This window comes from Achroia grisella, unplaced genomic scaffold (assembly GCF_030625045.1).
Source record: "Achroia grisella isolate CSIRO2021 unplaced genomic scaffold, CSIRO_AGI_Agris_v1 utg295, whole genome shotgun sequence".
NCBI lineage: Eukaryota > Metazoa > Arthropoda > Insecta > Lepidoptera > Pyralidae > Achroia > Achroia grisella.
Genome location: NW_026712783.1, coordinates 601,070 through 620,604, shown reverse-complemented (window position 1 = coordinate 620,604; position 19,535 = coordinate 601,070). Strand labels below are relative to the sequence as shown.

At 38.2% G+C, this 19,535-nt stretch overlaps 1 protein-coding gene across 1 annotated transcript in view; it reads right to left on the bottom strand.

Annotated features, from left to right (window-relative positions):
* LOC131843349 (MAP/microtubule affinity-regulating kinase 3-like) overlaps positions 1 to 19,535 on the bottom strand; it is a 101,993-nt gene that overhangs the window by 24,817 nt on the left and 57,641 nt on the right. Inside the window, exons 3-11 of the mRNA XM_059191977.1 lie at positions 12,125 to 12,221; positions 10,355 to 10,503; positions 9,692 to 9,799; positions 9,087 to 9,209; positions 8,345 to 8,480; positions 8,017 to 8,152; positions 7,016 to 7,200; positions 4,380 to 4,492; positions 3,799 to 3,904 (exon numbers count right to left, since the gene is read on the bottom strand). Of these exons, the coding sequence (XP_059047960.1) occupies positions 3,799 to 3,904; positions 4,380 to 4,492; positions 7,016 to 7,200; positions 8,017 to 8,152; positions 8,345 to 8,480; positions 9,087 to 9,209; positions 9,692 to 9,799; positions 10,355 to 10,503; positions 12,125 to 12,221 (1,153 nt within the window). The remainder of the gene's footprint in view (positions 1 to 3,798; positions 3,905 to 4,379; positions 4,493 to 7,015; positions 7,201 to 8,016; positions 8,153 to 8,344; positions 8,481 to 9,086; positions 9,210 to 9,691; positions 9,800 to 10,354; positions 10,504 to 12,124; positions 12,222 to 19,535) is intronic.

The window sequence follows — 19,535 nt, the reverse complement described above, 5'->3', positions numbered from 1 at the left end:
ATCCTCGCTCCTCGCTCCTCATTCCTCGCCCCCCACTGACCTGCCGGTCCCCTACTCGCCCCGACATCGCATCTCACGCGGCCCACTCATCGAACCTTTACCTCTCCGGTATGCCCCACGTGTTTCGTTTCTAATTTTTTAGTTAGTACATGAACACCTACTCCATGTGATCGGTATACGACACGTCAAGCACACATAAACACAGTAAAGATATAAAGCGATATAAGAAAGTAACTTCTAAACGGATGGCATAACCGACAGTATCACATAAGGATGATCATATTATGAGTATGATTGATCAGTGACCGGATTTTGCAATAACACACAGAAGAAAACTAGTCAAGAAGTCTATTAGATTAAAAATAAATATTTACTAGCTGTGCCTGAGTTTTATTGCGCGTCACTAGCCCGTATTTTTATAAATCGTCTTAACTTGTGTTTCATATTTAATTATTATGAAACAAACACGAAATATTACGCCAATCGTAATATTTTACAAGATCAGCAAAATCCGTATGTAAATCGGTTAATAGATTTCTGAGATTAGCTTGCATAAACGCACAGCAACAGACACAAAATTTAAAAACATTTTTGTTATAAGTATTCGTAAAAACACAAGGTTATTTTTAATTTTTGCACACATTAGTTTCTTTAAAATTAATTATTTATATGGTATTTTTATTATATGTATGATATTTAAATCTGCGATCACTGATCTGCTAACCCAGTTAGAAGCTGTGAATTCAGCGAACCCCATATTATAATAGCAAAAAAATGTATCTTCTGGACCACTTCATTGCCAGTGTCCAGGCATTTTACGTAAAAGCAAGATGTGTCAGTTATGTTTGATAGTACCCTATCAATGATTTATGATTTATACAGAAAAACTGCTAAACTTGAAGGTAATAACTACGTAATATAAAAATTGATCCAAGAATATTATACTGTTTAAAAAACACGTACTTATTATTGCCAAGTTCTTTAGCGTAGTCAGAAATCAACGCAACAGCACTGCAATAATTTAATAGATAGGCCCAAGCCCTCTCGGCTTTAGTACATTAAGCATTTTCTAAAGCATATCGTAAATTTGTTATATATACAATAATGATTATTTAAAAACTAATTAAATTGATAAATTACAAAATATTTATAAGATCCCCCATCCCTGATTACGGCCATGTTTAAACGAACTAACTAAATAAAGATTAGCAGTTTCATATTTATATTTAGCAGTAACATCTGTTAAAAGTATAAACGCGCTCTATTGTTTCTTTTTTATAAATTCTTACTTACAACAGTTTATTCCCCAAGAAATACAGGCAAAAGAATTGTTTCGTACATTCACTCAAATTTATGGCAGTTCGCGTATTATTACATATCTCGAAATTCCTTATGAGACTGAAATCGTCGAAGGGAAGGGTGCTCGAATTCTGATGCGTGCGGTACGAAAATAAACTTTATAGCATAAACATAAGGTCTATTTTCCTCAGAACTCGGTCACAACAATAAAGGCTTGAAGTTTCACTTGCAAAAAATCAAGTAAAAGTGCAATAAACAACTAACTGGGAGCATCATTCAGATGATCATCATTCAGGGCGAAGTGTAACATAGATATGAACAAAGAAACTTGATCATAATTCTGAGACTTGCGCAGCAACAGTGCCGTCGAGTGCGCAAGTTTCGTTCTCTATTTTGTTCAAATTCTTTGCTTTACAAATTTTACCAAAACTTTTACTGTCGAGTAATCGGATAAACGATATCGGATTGTGCCAATATACAAATTTAAGAGAATTACAATTAGTGCCATCTTTGTTCAATTAAGAAGGAGTAAAAGGGACGACATAAAATTCTAATTAAAAATGTGTGAGTAGTACGTAGTTCGTGTATGTCTATAGTGTATAGTATATATCGTATTTGATTTTCGTACGACGACTCGTGTCTGTACATGCGGAACTTTGTAGATTTCACCTGTATGGAATGTGTGTGTAAGAGAGTTTCGCCTGCCCGTGTATAGGTCGGTAGGTGGCAGGCGCCGGATGCGTGTGTAACGAGTTTAGGTCGGGTAGCGTAGTGTGGTCGCGTTACCTGCGTGCGCAGCGACAGCGACGAGCCCGACCGGCTGCGTGTGTAATGAGTGTAGGTGGTGTAGGTGGTGTAGGTGGTGTAGGTGGTGTAGGTGGTGTCGGGTGTAGTGCGGTGTGTGCGTTACCTGCGTGCGCGGGCGGCGCGTGGTGCGCGGGCGCGGGCACGGCCGTGCGCAGCGACAGCGACGAGCCCGACCGGCTGCGTGTGTAATGAGTGTAGGTCGTGTAGGTGGTGTAGGTGGTGTAGGTGGTGTAGGTGGTGTCGGGTGTAGTGCGGTGTGTGCGTTACCTGCGTGCGCGGGCGGCGCGTGGTGCGCGGGCGCGGGCACGGCCGTGCGCAGCGACAGCGACGAGCCCGACCGGCTGCGTGTGTAATGAGTGTAGGTCGTGTAGGTGGTGTAGGTGGTGTAGGTGGTGTAGGTGGTGTCGGGTGTAGTGCGGTGTGTGCGTTACCTGCGTGCGCGGGCGGCGCGTGGTGCGCGGGCGCGGGCACGGCCGTGCGCAGCGACAGCGACGAGCCCGACCGGCTGCGTGTGTAATGAGTGTAGGTCGTGTAGGTGGTGTAGGTGGTGTAGGTGGTGTAGGTGGTGTCGGGTGTAGTGCGGTGTGTGCGTTACCTGCGTGCGCGGGCGGCGCGTGGTGCGCGGGCGCGGGCACGGCCGTGCGCAGCGACAGCGACGAGCCCGACCGGCTGCGTGTGTAATGAGTGTAGGTCGTGTAGGTGGTGTAGGTGGTGTAGGTGGTGTAGGTGGTGTCGGGTGTAGTGCGGTGTGTGCGTTACCTGCGTGCGCGGGCGGCGCGTGGTGCGCGGGCGCGGGCACGGCCGTGCGCAGCGACAGCGACGAGCCCGACCGGCTGCGTGTGTAATGAGTGTAGGTCGTGTAGGTGGTGTAGGTGGTGTAGGTGGTGTAGGTCGTGTCGGGTGTAGTGCGGTGTGTGCGTTACCTGCGTGCGCGGGCGGCGCGTGGTGCGCGGGCGCGGGCACGGCCGTGCGCAGCGACAGCGACGAGCCCGACCGGCTGCGTGTGTAATGAGTGTAGGTCGTGTAGGTGGTGTAGGTGGTGTAGGTGGTGTAGGTCGTGTCGGGTGTAGTGCGGTGTGTGCGTTACCTGCGTGCGCGGGCGGCGCGTGGTGCGCGGGCGCGGGCATGCGCAGCGACAGCGACGAGCCCGACCGGCTATATATGGTGTAGGTGGTGTAGGTGGTGTAGGTGGTGTCGGGTGTAGTGCGGTGTGTGCGTTACCTGCGTGCGCGGGCGGCGCGTGGTGCGCGGGCGCGGGCACGGCCGTGCGCAGCGACAGCGACGAGCCCGACCGGCTGCGTGTGTAATGAGTGTAGGTCGTGTAGGTGGTGTAGGTGGTGTAGGTGGTGTAGGTGGTGTCGGGTGTAGTGCGGTGTGTGCGTTACCTGCGTGCGCGGGCGGCGCGTGGTGCGCGGGCGCGGGCATGCGCAGCGACAGCGACGAGCCCGACCGGCTGCGTGTGTAATGAGTGTAGGTCGTGTAGGTGGTGTAGGTGGTGTAGGTGGTGTAGGTCGTGTCGGGTGTAGTGCGGTGTGTGCGTTACCTGCGTGCGCGGGCGGCGCGTGGTGCGCGGGCGCGGGCACGGCCGTGCGCAGCGACAGCGACGAGCCCGACCGGCTGCGTGTGTAATGAGTGTAGGTGGTGTAGGTGGTGTAGGTGGTGTAGGTGGTGTAGGTCGTGTCGGGTGTAGTGCGGTGTGTGCGTTACCTGCGTGCGCGGGCGGCGCGTGGTGCGCGGGCGCGGGCACGGCCGTGCGCAGCGACAGCGACGAGCCCGACCGGCTGCCGTCCGACTCGGGCTGCAACACGCACCCTCACACCTCACTTACCGCTCATCATACTTCACGTATTCCTCACATTATAAACCCCCATATATATACCCCACTCTTGCATTCCTCTCGTTACGAACCCTCATATGTATATACCGGGGTAAGTAGCTAGTTATATATATATATATATATATATATATATATATATATATATATATATATATATACTACATTTTCATCATCATATTTCATTTCATTCACATTATATATATACCCCGGCTTCGCAAGAATTTACATGTTTTATACATGTAAACCTTCCTCTTGAATGACAAAATCTATTGTTAAAATCTGCATTAAAAACCGTCGCATAGTTTAAAAGATCTAAACGAACAGACAATGCAATGACTTCACTTTATACTATATAAAGGTAAGCGATAGGTCGTAGTTTGAAAAGAGCTGCTTTATACATAACTAAACCTTAGAAAACAAATAAGCCAATACTCACATCAGTACTCTTCCTTCCGAGCAGTAAATATGTTGCGAACACGTCGTCATACTTCGCCTCGGCGAGCGAATACTCGATCTCTTGTCGGTTGTAGCCCAAACACACTAACGCCTCTGTAAACAGAACACAAATAAACATTACTATCACCTATTAAAATATGAAACCCAACCATAAAAAAAAAAACACCAAATACCGAACTTATTTTATATTATAAGCAACCAAAGAAGAACAATAGCCAATATGATTATTAAAAGTTTCTGAACTATTCCAATGCTGTTCGCTACAGCAGGCCTTTACAGCGTCACCGGCGATAGGGTGCGAGTGCAGATGGCACTCCAAACCGCGGTAGAACTTGAAGAGCAGCTAAAGGCCAACCTGCCTCGTAAAGTCGTATTCGACGATAAGACTTTAGTTTGGGGGCACCGCTGGTTCGAACCTCGGCTCAGGCCGTTGTAATTTCAATCCCTGTTTGAATTGGACGCGGGATCAATCGGAGGAGATAGGTACAAGTGATACGCGAGTACTCTCTCTCGGGGTTGAAGTCGAGGTTCGCCCTAAGATTACCTTAGGGGTTTACCCTAACATTACTTTAAGGGTTACTAAAGGTTTGAAGGTGGGACTACGAACTAATGTTTTATCATCGATTCTAAACCTTAAGATCTCCTTACAAATCTATTTTAAAGATTAGATATTGAACTGTTTCTTCCTTTTGTTACGAACTATCATATTAAATAGAGTTATAAAAGTAAAGTATAGAGATGTTTGGGAGTTGGAAAGAAGAACCCTTTACCCAGCAATATAACACAGATGAGATTCAAAGAACTTCATACAAAATATTTGTAACTCATAAAAAAAAAATTAAATCATGTACTTGCATGCCCACATCATAAATATATTGCGTTCGTTTATCTTTTATATATATATACCAATTAAGCACCATATTTAAAAGTATAGAAATATACATTTATAAAAAGCCCTATACTTATTATTAACGTGCACTAATAAAAAATAATACATAAACATCACGTGACAATGCATAACAAATTAAAAGAACATAATTCTGTCTCATCGCAGTCCCATTCATGGTTTAAAAATAAATAAAATATTATTATGTAATATGTATACATATAATAACTTCACTAATGATATTTAATATATAATTTATATATTAACATTAGTTTCAAATATTTATATATTAAACAGTATAAAATATAAAAATACTATAAATATCTCTGAATATTTGATATACTAGCCAATAAAAGACAAACAACAAGACAGAACGTTCAATTGTATCCCCTCTAAAACACATATAGGTAAATATATCGCGTGACGTACCAACTTGCGCTGTGCCGTTAACAAGGAGCGGCGCATGGAATATAAGAACGATATGTTATATTTATACTACACTTTATATATTATAAATACAATGATGTTTTCTGTGTATTATAATAATACATTATTTATATTGTGTCTCAGACAAATAATTTTATGGTAAATAAATGGTAAAACTCTCTCGACGTTAATAATATATGCATATTTATATGTACAAAAAAAGATCGAAAATATATTTCATTATTCAGTTATATTGATAAAACTAACTTCTTATTTATAACCAAAATCTCGTACCCATTTGAGCTATATTTTGAGACATACTTATTAACATACTTTGAAATAAAATAACTTTAAAAGCAAATATAGGTTTTTGGAAGTTCTTATGAAACAAGTGACAGATGTGTTAATTTCCGTTACGCTTAAAAACATCATTGTATTTATTAAATTTTATTTATATTAATTTTATTTGTTTAATGATAATGAAAGTTGAATGAGAATTATTATTGTTATTTACAAGTTAATTAGCGACATTTATAATTTAAATAACATATTAAGAAACAGATATAAGAAAAAAAGTTTTTAGAAAAACAAAAAGTATAATAGTGAGTACATTAAAATGACGACATGAAGTGGTTCATAGAAAATAAAAACAACGGAAATTCCTAGTCAGTTCAGGACTAGTACTATATATCTAAGAATTAATAAAAAGTATTTGTTCATGTCAGTAAACTCTGTCCAAATTGTTAAACATGTTTATTATTTGATTGACACCATAAACAGATGTGACAGAAGATACTAATCATGAGTAAACAATATAGTATTATAATATAGGGGAGGGGATTGTTTGATAGATACCTGGACCTGAGCCAGTGGATACACCTTCTCAGGTTAGTAAATAATAGCATTTTTTTTATTGGATTATAATAAAATAGTGCAATAGCATGATGTTCGAAGAGTGTTTTCATACGATGGGTTGACTGGCCTGACTTCACACTCATCTTATCATTCTCTACAGGTACCCAGCCAGGCGGAGGACAAAATTCCTTCCATCCTAGCATCTTCCCGTTACGGTCAGCGTTCCTAATCTTGAGGCACCATGCATTTCGTTGGTAAGCTTGTCAAATGAGGACATTTGACAGGCCCAACTCCTTCATGTCCCTATGAACATCCTCTTTTCATTGTAGTCATGGAAAGGCACTTCTTCCCTACATTGTTTTTGGGTTTAAGCAAAAGACGCGAGGGATATGATTCCATTAGAGAAAAGAGAATGGTGATGATAATAATTGAACGTGTGCAATATTCACCTATCCGCTTGTGATCCTTGAAGTCCTGCTGCGGCTCCACGTAAGGCCTGAGCTCTTCCTCCTCGTAGCCTGTGTTCATCCACTTATCCCTCATGATGTTCTCGAGGGACGCCCGCTTCGCTGGGTTCAGTACAAGGAACTTCTTGAGCAGATTCTCGCAGTCGGTTGACATGTAGAATGGTATTCTGTAAATGCAAGGGAAACATTTTTTTATCATAATTGCAATTAGTTCTAAGATTATGAGTAAATTCTTTCTGTGACGTTGTCATGTACAATATGTATTGGAAGCTTCTATTCATATGCTACTGAAGGTCTTCTAGCTCCAGGATATGACGAGGTTTTATCCGTCTCAAATATAGATCCATAGTGAAAAACAAGGAAAGTAATTTTTTGTACTACAAATATTGGATACATTACAGTATGATATTGACGTGTGAATGGTTCAGAAAGAGTGAACACAAGAACGATACAGATACATAGAAGAGGGGGACAGATGTAAAATGTATTCTTGTATGAATGGAGAACTGACACCTTAGTCCTACGGAATGGTAATGCAGTACCATATGAGCAAGACCTTATAGGCGCTATACTTCCTACCATTGTGTATATACACGAACAGCACTATGGACACCAAGTTATTATGTGACGACCAAGATACCATTCATGATTAGACATTCCGAACTAAACACATAAGGAATTTAATGATATCTAAAAAAAAATTTGTTTGTCTATCTATATGTCTGCTAATCTCTAAAACGGGTGGAACAATTATATTAGACTTTATATAAAAAAAAACTATACGTTATTTTATAAAATCAGGTTCATCACTAAACAAATACGTGATATGAAACTCTGGCCACTGAAACACTGGTAATGAATTAATGCTGTGGATGGCAACTGCCATGAACAAGCCAACTGGTTTGTTCCTTTTCCTTGACATGTTGTGTTAAATACTCGTAGACTTAGCGAAATGTCGTGAAATGAAATTCCCTAGTATATACCTGTACTTTCCGCGCAGTACCCTCTCGCGGAGCTCCCGTAGCGTGGAGCCGTCGAAGGGCAGCGAGCCCGACACCAGCGTGTACAGGATCACGCCCAGCGACCACACGTCCACCTCGGGCCCGTCGTACTTCTTGCCTGCGGCAAACATACGCATTTAATTATATATAAAAAAAAATTAGCTGCCTTACACGTGCGCTCTGTCAATCGCCAATCGGCTTTTATACAGGAAATAATCTGCATGTAAATGTAGACAAAAAGACCGCGATTCAGATGCAGCAAAAGGTGAGGAACCGTTTTGAGGTCAAGTAACAAAAATCAATATGGTACCTTGAAACAGTTCCGGCGCGGCGTACGGTGGACTGCCGCAGAATGTGTCCAGCTTAGCGCCCGGTGTGAACTCATTTGAAAATCCAAAATCTGCTATTTTTATGTTCATTTCGCCGTCCAGAAGCAAGTTTTCCGCCTGTAAACAATTATTAATTTACAATATTATCTGGGGAATAACCCTCACGATATACACTGTATAAATAAAATACAGTGTCTTGGGTTACAAATTTAGTTTTCATTTTAACTTAGAATAGAAATAGAATAAATACAATTAAAGTGTCCGTGTGTAATTTCAAATTAGCAGCTTCTCACTGTAAGTATATACTGTACTTTCAAAAAATAATTTAAGTTTTTTTTATGTCTGTCTGTTTGTCCTTATTAATCTCTGAAAGGGCTGAACCGATATTAAAAATTCCTTTCGTATTGGATAGCACCCTATTCAGATGGCACTCAAAGCCCGCGAAAGGACTTATGGAGCGACTAAAGGCCAACTCCCGCCTGACGGATACGACTTTAGTCTGAGGGGATCGTTAGGGGTTCGAACCGCGGCTCAGGCCGTCGTAATTTTGATCCCCGTTTTAATTGGACGAGGGATCGATCGAAGGCGTGTATTGAACCGCTTTACACCGGAACAAATGGTCAAATAGAGTACAAAGAAGTCACTTTTAGACAAAGTTATGACTAGGTATAAATATTTGCAAGTGAAGTGGTCGCTTCACAATAACCACAAGCGGTATATTACCTTGAGATCCCTGTGTATAATGCGCTTCTGGTGACAATACTGTACAGCGGACACTATTTGTCTGAACTTCGCCCGCGCCTCTTTCTCCTTCATACGCCCGTGGAGCACCAGGTAGTCGAACACCTAGAAAACATAAATATACACTATTATTTCTTATAAATAGACGTATTGTGAAATGGCCTCCTTGTATATTAAGTGTAGCATGATATTTCTAAGTAATGTCATTTAAATCAGCCGAGCAGCTAACACAGTGTTTCTCAAATTTTTAGTGCTATGTCCCACATAGTCATTCTAAAATTCTTATGGCTTCTTAAACTTTGGCCAATTCGCATATAATATTACAAATACGAAAATATGTCTGTCTGTATGTTAGTATACCATACCATTTCACGATTAAACAGCTGAGCAGATTTTAATGAGATTCGACGTAAAGATTATATTACGACAACGGGGTAGGCTATCCTTTATACATAAAGTAAACTGGATACTTGTTTGCCACCTTCGGGGCAAAAAAAAGAAAGTTAAGGGTAAAAAAAAGAATAACAATATATAGGAAGCTTATGTAAATAAAAAAGTTATATGGTGGCGATTATATAAATGCTGACCTCGCCTCCGGACGCGTACTCCATCACCAAGTAGAGGGTCTTCTCCGTCTCGATCACCTGGAACAGCTTCACGATGTTCGGGTGGTCGAGCATTTTCATTATTCGGACCTGAAAATTAAATGAGCATTTTTTAAAATACATAATTTTTATGTATCTGGAATGGTACCGTATCTGGATGTTAAAACCGACGATGTCTGAGGAACTGTTCATGTACAGTTGTAAAAAACAGTACCACAGGCATAACGTCATCAACTGTTTGAACTGACAAAACGCGTCAAGTTAACACAGTGATTAGTTCTAAGAAACTTCTAAAAAGTATTAGAAACAAAAAAAAGTAAATTCTAATTTAATTAAGGTAAACTAAATTAATTTAAGTAAGGTAAATTTTATACTCCTATGTCCAGCACAATTTTCATAAAAAGAGTTATAAAGGTTTTGCTTCCCGTAATAATATATATCGCTACCAATATATTTATTTCTTTTTTTATATATCCGTCATGTTGAATTTCTTGTTACTTCTTTTCAGCTCAAACTATGTACATTAACTGATGGTAGATTTGAATATCAAATCACATTGAAACATGATTTGTCGATAAAAAAAAAAGTCATATACAGTATTTGAAAAAAAAATAACAGTATAAACTACCATAACCTAATCCTTACCTCTCTAAACAGTTTCTGCAACGATCCAGGGTTCAGCTGGGTCTTGTCGATGATTTTGATGGCGACCTCTTTGCCGGTGGGAACATGTTTCGCTAGCTTCACCTTCGCAAAGTTACCTTTGCCGATTGTCTTTAGTAACTTGTACTTGCCTGGAAAAAGAGAAAAAAATACTTATGTGACTATGAATTCATAGCCAGCGAGATAACAAAATCGTATACCATATCTTATACGGGAGTAACATGTTTTTCTTATATTTAAAGTTTGGTAACAGAAAATCCTATTAGAAATTTATTTGCAATTAGTCTGTACCAACGAAGAGGCTTGAACCCCAGTTGTATACAAATGTTAATTCAAAATTAATTCATTAATGTTGGAGTATAAAGCCACTTAAGTCAGTCTGTCTGCTCTTATCACTACGACTGATTTAATCTTATTGCATGATTATATTTGACCCAAAAAATTAGTGCTTGTTGGTAGTTTGTAATGACTTGTAAATGTAAACTTACAAGTATAAAAGCCACACAAGTTTCTTGCTCGTTCTTCTTGTGATGAGACAGCTTTCAACGAGTCAAATTGTTATGACTTGTGTTAAGTTTATTTGAATAAATGATTTTTATTCTATTCTATTCTTTCTATTCATGTACTTGTGTTAATTTTTTTTACTGTCGTCTAATTCAGTCTAAAGATTCAATTGAAAACAATTAGAAAGAAACTCAACAGATACAATAATATATATGCCCACACTTTCACCCGCATAAAATAAACAAATAGTGTTAGCAATTTAATTATGAATATTTATGTTGTATTTTCCCAAAGTCGCCTTAGCAATATACCTAAGATCATAATATATAAGATGTAAAGGAAGTGTAACCCATGCATTCCTACTACTTTATCATACGGAAAGACTTGGAAGAAGTGTTAACAGTTTTTACTTCCAAGCAAAATAATGACCAAACTAAAAAATGTATGTTGAACGGATATCGGGAGAAATCCTGCAGTGTAAATATAATGTTTTAAAAGAAAGATGATTATTAGACAAATAATTACATAAGTTCAACACAGTGTAATAGTGACAGAGCTTTGTTTAGTGAAAGGATTTTATGCTACTCATTTATAAACTTGTATGCAATGACTGTTGTAAAAAAAAACCATTCCTAAAGCGAGTTCTCTCAAAAATGTGTTACGATTAGCCGAAATTACATTTGCATTTTTTATACACTTAATTGAAATGGCAAATAGTCTGATAGACTACCTGACAGTAAGTGGGAACCATTCCTTATGCTCCTTGTACATGAACAGCGCCTCGATATTAAACTATCAAGTTACGCACGTGATACCGCTCATGCTGAAACATTGTGGGGGTGCTGTTCTTCATACATAACATAACATTGTAACTGTTTGTGAATATGGATGGATAGACGGATATTTGTTACTTTTTCACACAAAAACTACTGAACAGATTTTGATTAAATTTTACAGTCATATAGCTTATACATCAGAATAACAAGTGGGCTATAATTTAAAAATATATTATGTAAATTGTGTGAAATATGATAAATATCAAGTGTGATGCAGACAAAGTTGCGCGGGTCAGCTATTGTATGTATACAGACGACGACTACCACTTACCAACAGGTGGGCCGTAAACTTGTTTATCATTACAATTACATTTAAAAGGTAAACAATATGTTAGTTAAGTGATTATCGTTCTCTACGTGTATACCTGAACAACGTTATGACATCAAAAAAAATGTAAAAAAGATTAGTTACCAATATGCGGCTCTTCAGAGGTCCGTGAGCGCGAGGAGACCCGCGTGCTGCCACCGGCCGCACCGCCGCCCGCGCCAGCCGACGACTCCGACGCACTCTGTAAACAAATAGGCACCATCATGAACACATTAATATTATATACATAACATGTTTCTATGAATGATGACTTCAATTACACTATACCGCGCAATCCTCAACCGGACATCTGCGCGCGCCCGGGCGCTCAGTCGTCCCTATCCCCTGGAGGAATCCCCTGTCCAATTCAAACGGGGATCAAAATTACGACGGCCTGAGCCGAGGTTCGAAACCATCGCGGTGCTCCCGACCAAAGTCGTGTCCGTTAGGCATGAGTTGGCCTTCAGTCGCTCCATAAGTCTTTACGCAGGTTTGGATTACCATCTTCACTCGCCCCCTATCCATCGGTGAAGATGTAAAGGCCAGCTGCGGCCAACAGTACTAGAGTAGTCCGAATAAAATATGAATGACGCCGCCTGCACTAACGGTATACACTGGCGTGACAGCAGTGGATGATTGTAGGTTGACCATGAAATCAGGTTGATTAATTTATGAACTCGTCACGATAATTTCTATGGAAGACAGCGTGATCTTGACGTGATACATTGCATGGGGACACTGGTCTATTATAAACAATTCCTTCTTAGTATACACCGTTAAATCTCGCTGAATCATAAAACAAAATACTAGTATATTTTCAACAATTGAGACGGTGTAGTCATAGCACAATACTGAACGTCGTGGTGAAATGCATTTTTTGACTTTTTCTGTATTTGGAAATCTAACGTAGATGGTGTAGAATTAATAATTTGATTTGAAATCAGTATTATAATCATCAGTATTACATTAAATATGTCAATTAAATTAAATCACCTGTGTATAAAAGAAAAAAAAAATATTCATGGAAGTCTCTAATCTATTAAAGGTTCTTAACATCATCATTATCGTCTGTTTCTTTCTTATCCCATTTATTTGGGGTCGGCGTAATATGTTTTTCTTTTCCATTCATCCCAGTTCATCGCAGTCATCTCGTTAAATACTCTCATGATATGTCAAATCTACCAATAATAATAGTAAGCTAGCTTCCAGCAATGCTATTTCCGAACTAATACTATATTGAAAACATCAAGAAAAGAGCTTATTCCTTATTCAAAGGCCGGCAACGCACTTGCAATTCTCTTAGTATTGCAGTTGCTAATAGGCGGTACTAATCACTTAGGATCAGGTGAGGCGCAAGCTCGTTTGTACCCAAGGCAATAAAGCTACGAAGCTCCTAAAATTTATCGCATCAAAAGAAAAACAAGTTACATCTTAAATTAAAAAAAAGTGGCAATTGGAGGAGTAGATAATGGTAGATAATGGTAATTTCGGTATTAGATATGATGATGAAATCCTATCTAAATAATAGAATGCAAGTTGTCGAAATAAATGGTGTAAAGTCTGAAGGAACTAGTATTAAAATGGGTGTTCCCATTTTAGGTCCTTTCTTATTTTTAGTTTACATAAATGATCTTCCTTATATGGTAGAAAAGATAGCTGACATAGTTCTGTTTGCCTTCATTAGTATTCAAAGTCAATCGACATATTGATGATTTGGACGAAGTAAACGGTTCTTTCTTATGTTTTAAAATGGTTCACGGCTAATAATATGTTACTAAATGCAACTAAATGTATCAAATTTACAAATATATAAATATTAATTTTGTGGATTATACCGAGATCACATTAGTTGCTGTGATATTACTAAATTAGCGGTTGTAGAGCCGCTTTAAAACAATTAACAGACGTTAGAAGACTAAACTTGTGTACTTTAGTATTTCCATAGCATTATGTCGTATGGTATTTTGTTACGATATAAATACAATATTTATTTTACAAAAGAGGGCCATTCGCTCCATTTATAGCATGGGTTCCAGCTTTTTTTAAGGAATCAAATATTCTCACCATTGCTTCTCAATATATTTATGAAAACATCATGTATGGAAGGATATCAATGTCCTATTACACTTACATTGGTACCCAATTTAACCGTGCAGGACATCTTGACGAAAATCTTTACAGAAAAGATTTAAATGTTAAAACACTTTTTAAAAAAGCATAGAGGACAAATAATGTTTTTGTAGAAAAATTTTAAATACATAGCACTGACAATATTATCACCCCATGTTGATAAGTGACTACATGAAGATTTATATAAAAAAACATTGTGTTGCCATTCTTCTTGTGATGAATTTTCCGAAGAAATAATAGACTTTTGCTTTATTTGAATAAAGATTATTTCTATATTTCTATTTCTATAAATTAGAATCAGTTTGTTCTTTAAATACCATTGTTAACTGGAATTGCAAACAAATATATAATATTATTGTTGCTGTGATAACAAAGACCTATTTCCAGCGGTCGCTTGATGATGATATCAATGTCCTATACATTGTGAACATCTTGACGAATTTTACGTCAATTTTTTTTAACAAACAAGTTTGCGGCTCACCCCATGGTAAGTGACTACATGAAGATTTCATTGTGTTGCCGGCCTTTAAGAATTAATAGCATCTCTCTGAAATGTTTTTGTATCGTATTTCAAATACCTGCCAAATTACTTTAAATTATTGTTGGTTCAGACCTATTTCCAGCGGTCGCTTGATGATGATGATAGTGAAGGCGTCTTTTAAGAGATAAGCCATTGAAATTACAGGGTACGGCAGGATGAAACGAACTCCTCGAGCGTCACATGATTGATTATACAAGAAAAAAAGAGAATAAGGCACTTTAAATTCGAGGTTGGCAACCCTGACATATAACACCAACTCGGTAGCAAGAGTGAACAACGTCATCACGCCTAAAATAGTCAACACGAGATCCTATCTTTAAGGTCAAGACACCCTTACAAGTGCAAGAAAACCTTCAATCGACCTTGATTCGTTTAAATTATTATATACCCTTAACTATACTTTAATTTCCTAGAAATTTTTAAAAAGACATATAGAAGTATGTATATTGTGAAGTTTACATAGGATTTTCTAAAAAGAATATTATAACGTGACACCCGTGGTATAACAGTCATCCATATGCTACGGTGACTGTTTAACATCAGATGGGCCATATATTTGTTTCTCAGTTTCTAATAACATAACGTTTTCATAAGAAAAGATTCTTATGAGTAGAAATATTATGGCAAAAACTACATCTTCTTTTTCCGAATATTTAAGAAAAGAAATATTAAGTAAGTAAAATTTTCCATTTTTCTTTTCTGTTATTTATACGAGTCAAAGTCAAAGTCAAATTTCTTTACGTTACAATTATCTGTTTCATATTTCAAATATGACGCAGACAATTGTGACTTCAAAACAAAAACACTTGCACTTTGAAAAATATGTTAATAATTAGCTAAAACGACCCATTAGTTGCTGAGTTTGGCATTTATATACAATACATTTAATTAGCGAATTATTTAGGCGATTTAAGAATATCAGGTAACTAGCAGGCTCTATTTTGTTTCTTCTGCTGTTATTATAAAGATTGAATTACAATAGACGTCCAATTTAGCCGTATTAATAGAATCCAATTAGACAACAGCAAAAATAGTCACCAGTTGCGTAAATATTTAATCAACTACCTTCATTAACGATGACGATTGATTTCATTAATTATTAACGCTAGACAGTCGGATGACGTACTCATATATCATTCGTATTTAGTATTCGTACAGTCGACCGTTCGCGCTATAAAAGTCTAAAAATACACACTCCCCATTCTGCCTATTGTGTAAAGTTTTAGTACAGAAGGGTTGTCCCTGTTCGAACTTTATTAAACACTTGTAGCCCAACCCCGTGTTCGCCCAGATGTTAATGACTTTGTGATTTTAGTATATAACATAATATATGTACATATAAGTCACTCTGCAATAATGTACCTTGTCAATATTGAATGAATAGGGGAGAAAGGGGATTGTCAGTAATATGGAATGTATCATTTCAGGTTGACGGATCATTGTTGCGGATCCTTCTAGAAACCTTCATGGTGAATTTTCCACGATGGGCTAACAGACCTGACTTCATGTTCATCCTAACAACTTCTACTGGTGACCTGCCAGAGTAAACCGTTAGCGCAGACGGACGCACACTTCCTTAATCATACATCTTAAAAATAATGGAAGGAACAAGGGGAGGAGATTATGATTAATGGTGATTAGTAGCCCCATTTGCTAGCAATGTATCATACCAATCGAGTCTGGTGATCTATTTTTTTTATTAATTTCTGGTAAAATCGCCATTTAGAACTAACTGACCTGACTTCATGTTCACCTTATCATCCTCCACTGGTCCCCTACCGTATACATGTACACACCATTAGCGCAGGCCAGTGCATCATTTCATATTCATCCATATAAAAAATCGTAGCTATAACAATATTAGGATAATATAATACGTCTAATTTGGGTAGGCACCAACCCTTACGCCCTCGTCGTCGGTATGAAGGTCACGCATATAGGGCGTGTTATCTACACGAAACACGCGCGCCAAGATCGTCCTACATCGCTACGTGCCTCCATCTTCAGACCAAGCCTCCGAGTTCATTATACTCCGTAGGGAGTGCAGAAATTAGTTTTTATTATGTAACTAGAATAGCAAATAAGCAGACGACCCATATAACTGGTACTAACATGATAATATAATAATACTGATAATAACATGGTAACTGGTAACAGTCGCTTATATACAAGAACAGCACCATGGCTATCACATCATCATGTGACAACCGTGGCACTGGATTGCCATTCCGGAGTACTAAGAATTAGTCATGCAGTCAGTCAGTCAGTGACGGTCTCGGTGGTCTTGTGCTTAACCACACTGCTTTACTTCCGATGGTCGCGGGTCCGATTTGTCGTACGGCACAAACATTTGTATTCATGAGTATGATTGGTTGTATCGGGTTGGATGTTATCTATGTAGAATATGAAAATATTGAAAGTATCTAGTTATTTGTATTAGTTATATAGTACCCATAATACAAGCTTTAGCTAGCTTTACTTCGGTCTAGATGGCGCTGTGTGAATTATCCTGAGATTATTATTGTTATAAGGCGCCTGTAATTTCACTGATGCCTTATTTCTTAGAGGAAGGCATCGGTAAAGCTGTACCTAAAGGCCAGCTGCAGCCAACAGTATTAGAATATTTCTAAAAAAACCATTCAACTGAAACACGGCTCACAAAACAAGCTATTTCGAGGTTAAATGGGTGAGACAGAGGTTTTTACGCGACAACATCTACCTATAAAAATAACTATTTTCAATAAGATCCGATCCGCCTCGTTTAGTATCAAAAAGAAGCAGACATACTTTAGCTTTACAATATTTATATGTAACGTTAGGATTCAAGGGTTTAAGAAAATGTCAACTAAGATGAGCATACCCCATGCAGTTTGTCGATAGCTTTAGCTCGTCTCCTCCTCCAGAGCTTGGATAAAAACATGGGCGCCAGCAATGGCAGTACGCGGTGACGCATCGTTTGTGGGTTTATCTTGCCGACTGTACTTCACTTGGTACCGGATACAAATGCTAGACTACGGCAACGTAGCTAGCTTTAGGTTTACTATGATTACGTACACTTATATGTAAATTTATTGTCACTTAGTTCATTACTATACTTATTTTATAATATCACAATTTCTTTACTGCACTATACTTCTGCTTTTACATGTGTTTCGTCTTATCAATGTTACTACTTGTTCGCTGTCTTTTGCTATTTCACTCGCGAGAATCTATGCCAATACAATACAATATATAGCTGAAGAGTTTGTTTCGTTGAACGCGCTGATCTCAGGAACTAAAATATATTTTAGTGTTAGATAGCTTATTTAACGGAGAAGGTTATATATGTAAATAACATCATTATAAGACGAGAAGTGGAGCATTAATGAGAAATGTAAAGGAACTGTTTCTCTTATGTGTCGTGGACGATAATTCGTGAGTCATCGATTTGTACCATCAATTATATTATCAATTTAAACTTGCGTTTTATATTTTTTTACTACTATGGTGGCAAGCAAGTATACGGCCCATCTAATGGTAAATGGTTACCGTAGCCTATGGACGCCTGAAACCTTAATATACCCTTCTTGAAAAACCCCATGCTGTAGTCTCGTGAGAAAACCTCGGCAGGAAATTCATTCCACAATCAACTTTCTAGATTTATATTGTTGTTAACCGATTTGCGTGATTATGACATATTGTCCTGTATATTTTTTTATGCTATACTATCGAATTAAGCATTTCGTTTTATCAAATTCATTCTTTGTACCCCATCATAAACTGTCTACCCTTTCACACATCCCAGACACCTCTAGAAACTTTCACGTTTATAACGGCCTCGGTGGTCTAGCGGTTTAGCACACCGCCTTAGCTCGTTCGGTCGCAGGTTCGATTCCCCACACAGCACAAACATTGTATTCATGAGTATAGTTGTCTGGGTGTTTTCTATGTATAATATGTATTTACGAAAAAAAATCCATGTATTTATATCAATTACCTAGTACCCATAACACAAGCTAGATGGCGTTGTGTTAATTGTCCTGAAATTATTTTTATATTAATAATATTCTGGTGATATAAGCTCAATAGCAGTAATTTAATAGTAGGTAATAATAGCTTGCACGTGGCGAGAAATAATATATTTAGTTCTTAGCAAAATTACTTCCTTACGCTAACATATTTCCTCGTAGCGTTACGAGAATTGATGAATTCCTATAAGTCGTATTCAGAAGTTAATTGAATTGCGAAGAGGTTTCTAATAAAAAATAATTTAGACGCCGATATTAATTTCTTTATATTTATGAACTTGAAATAATAAACATATAGGACACATTGGATTATGGTGATCGTCGTCTATACACCGCGGTGGCATAACCAATATATTGCCAATCCTGAGGAATAAGAGGATTACGCCTCCATACCGCCTAATTTCAATTAACTGTATTCAGACAACAGTATATAGTTCATTAATAATTATTATATAATTAATTAATTAAATATATTAATTTATATAATTAATTCAATTTTATTAACATTAAGATTGTTGAGTGACTATGTTCGCTGCACGCGATCGCACCACCGCTGGGCTGCTACTGAAAATCAGTGTTTTGCTCGTTGAGCAAATTTTTCACTGATAGCTCAACCCTTTCGTATCCCTGTGGCACCTAGTATGTATTTTAATGTTTATTTTATGTGGAAGTTAAAGTGTTATGTGTTTTTTTTATAATTATTTACTATTCTTATGTGTTATTTGTTTGTGTTATCGGGATACGAATAAAGATTTTTATCTATCTATCTATCTATCTAATCATTGCTTATACTACGACTGGTTTCACTGAAAATCAGCGTTTGGGCGTTACAGCCAAG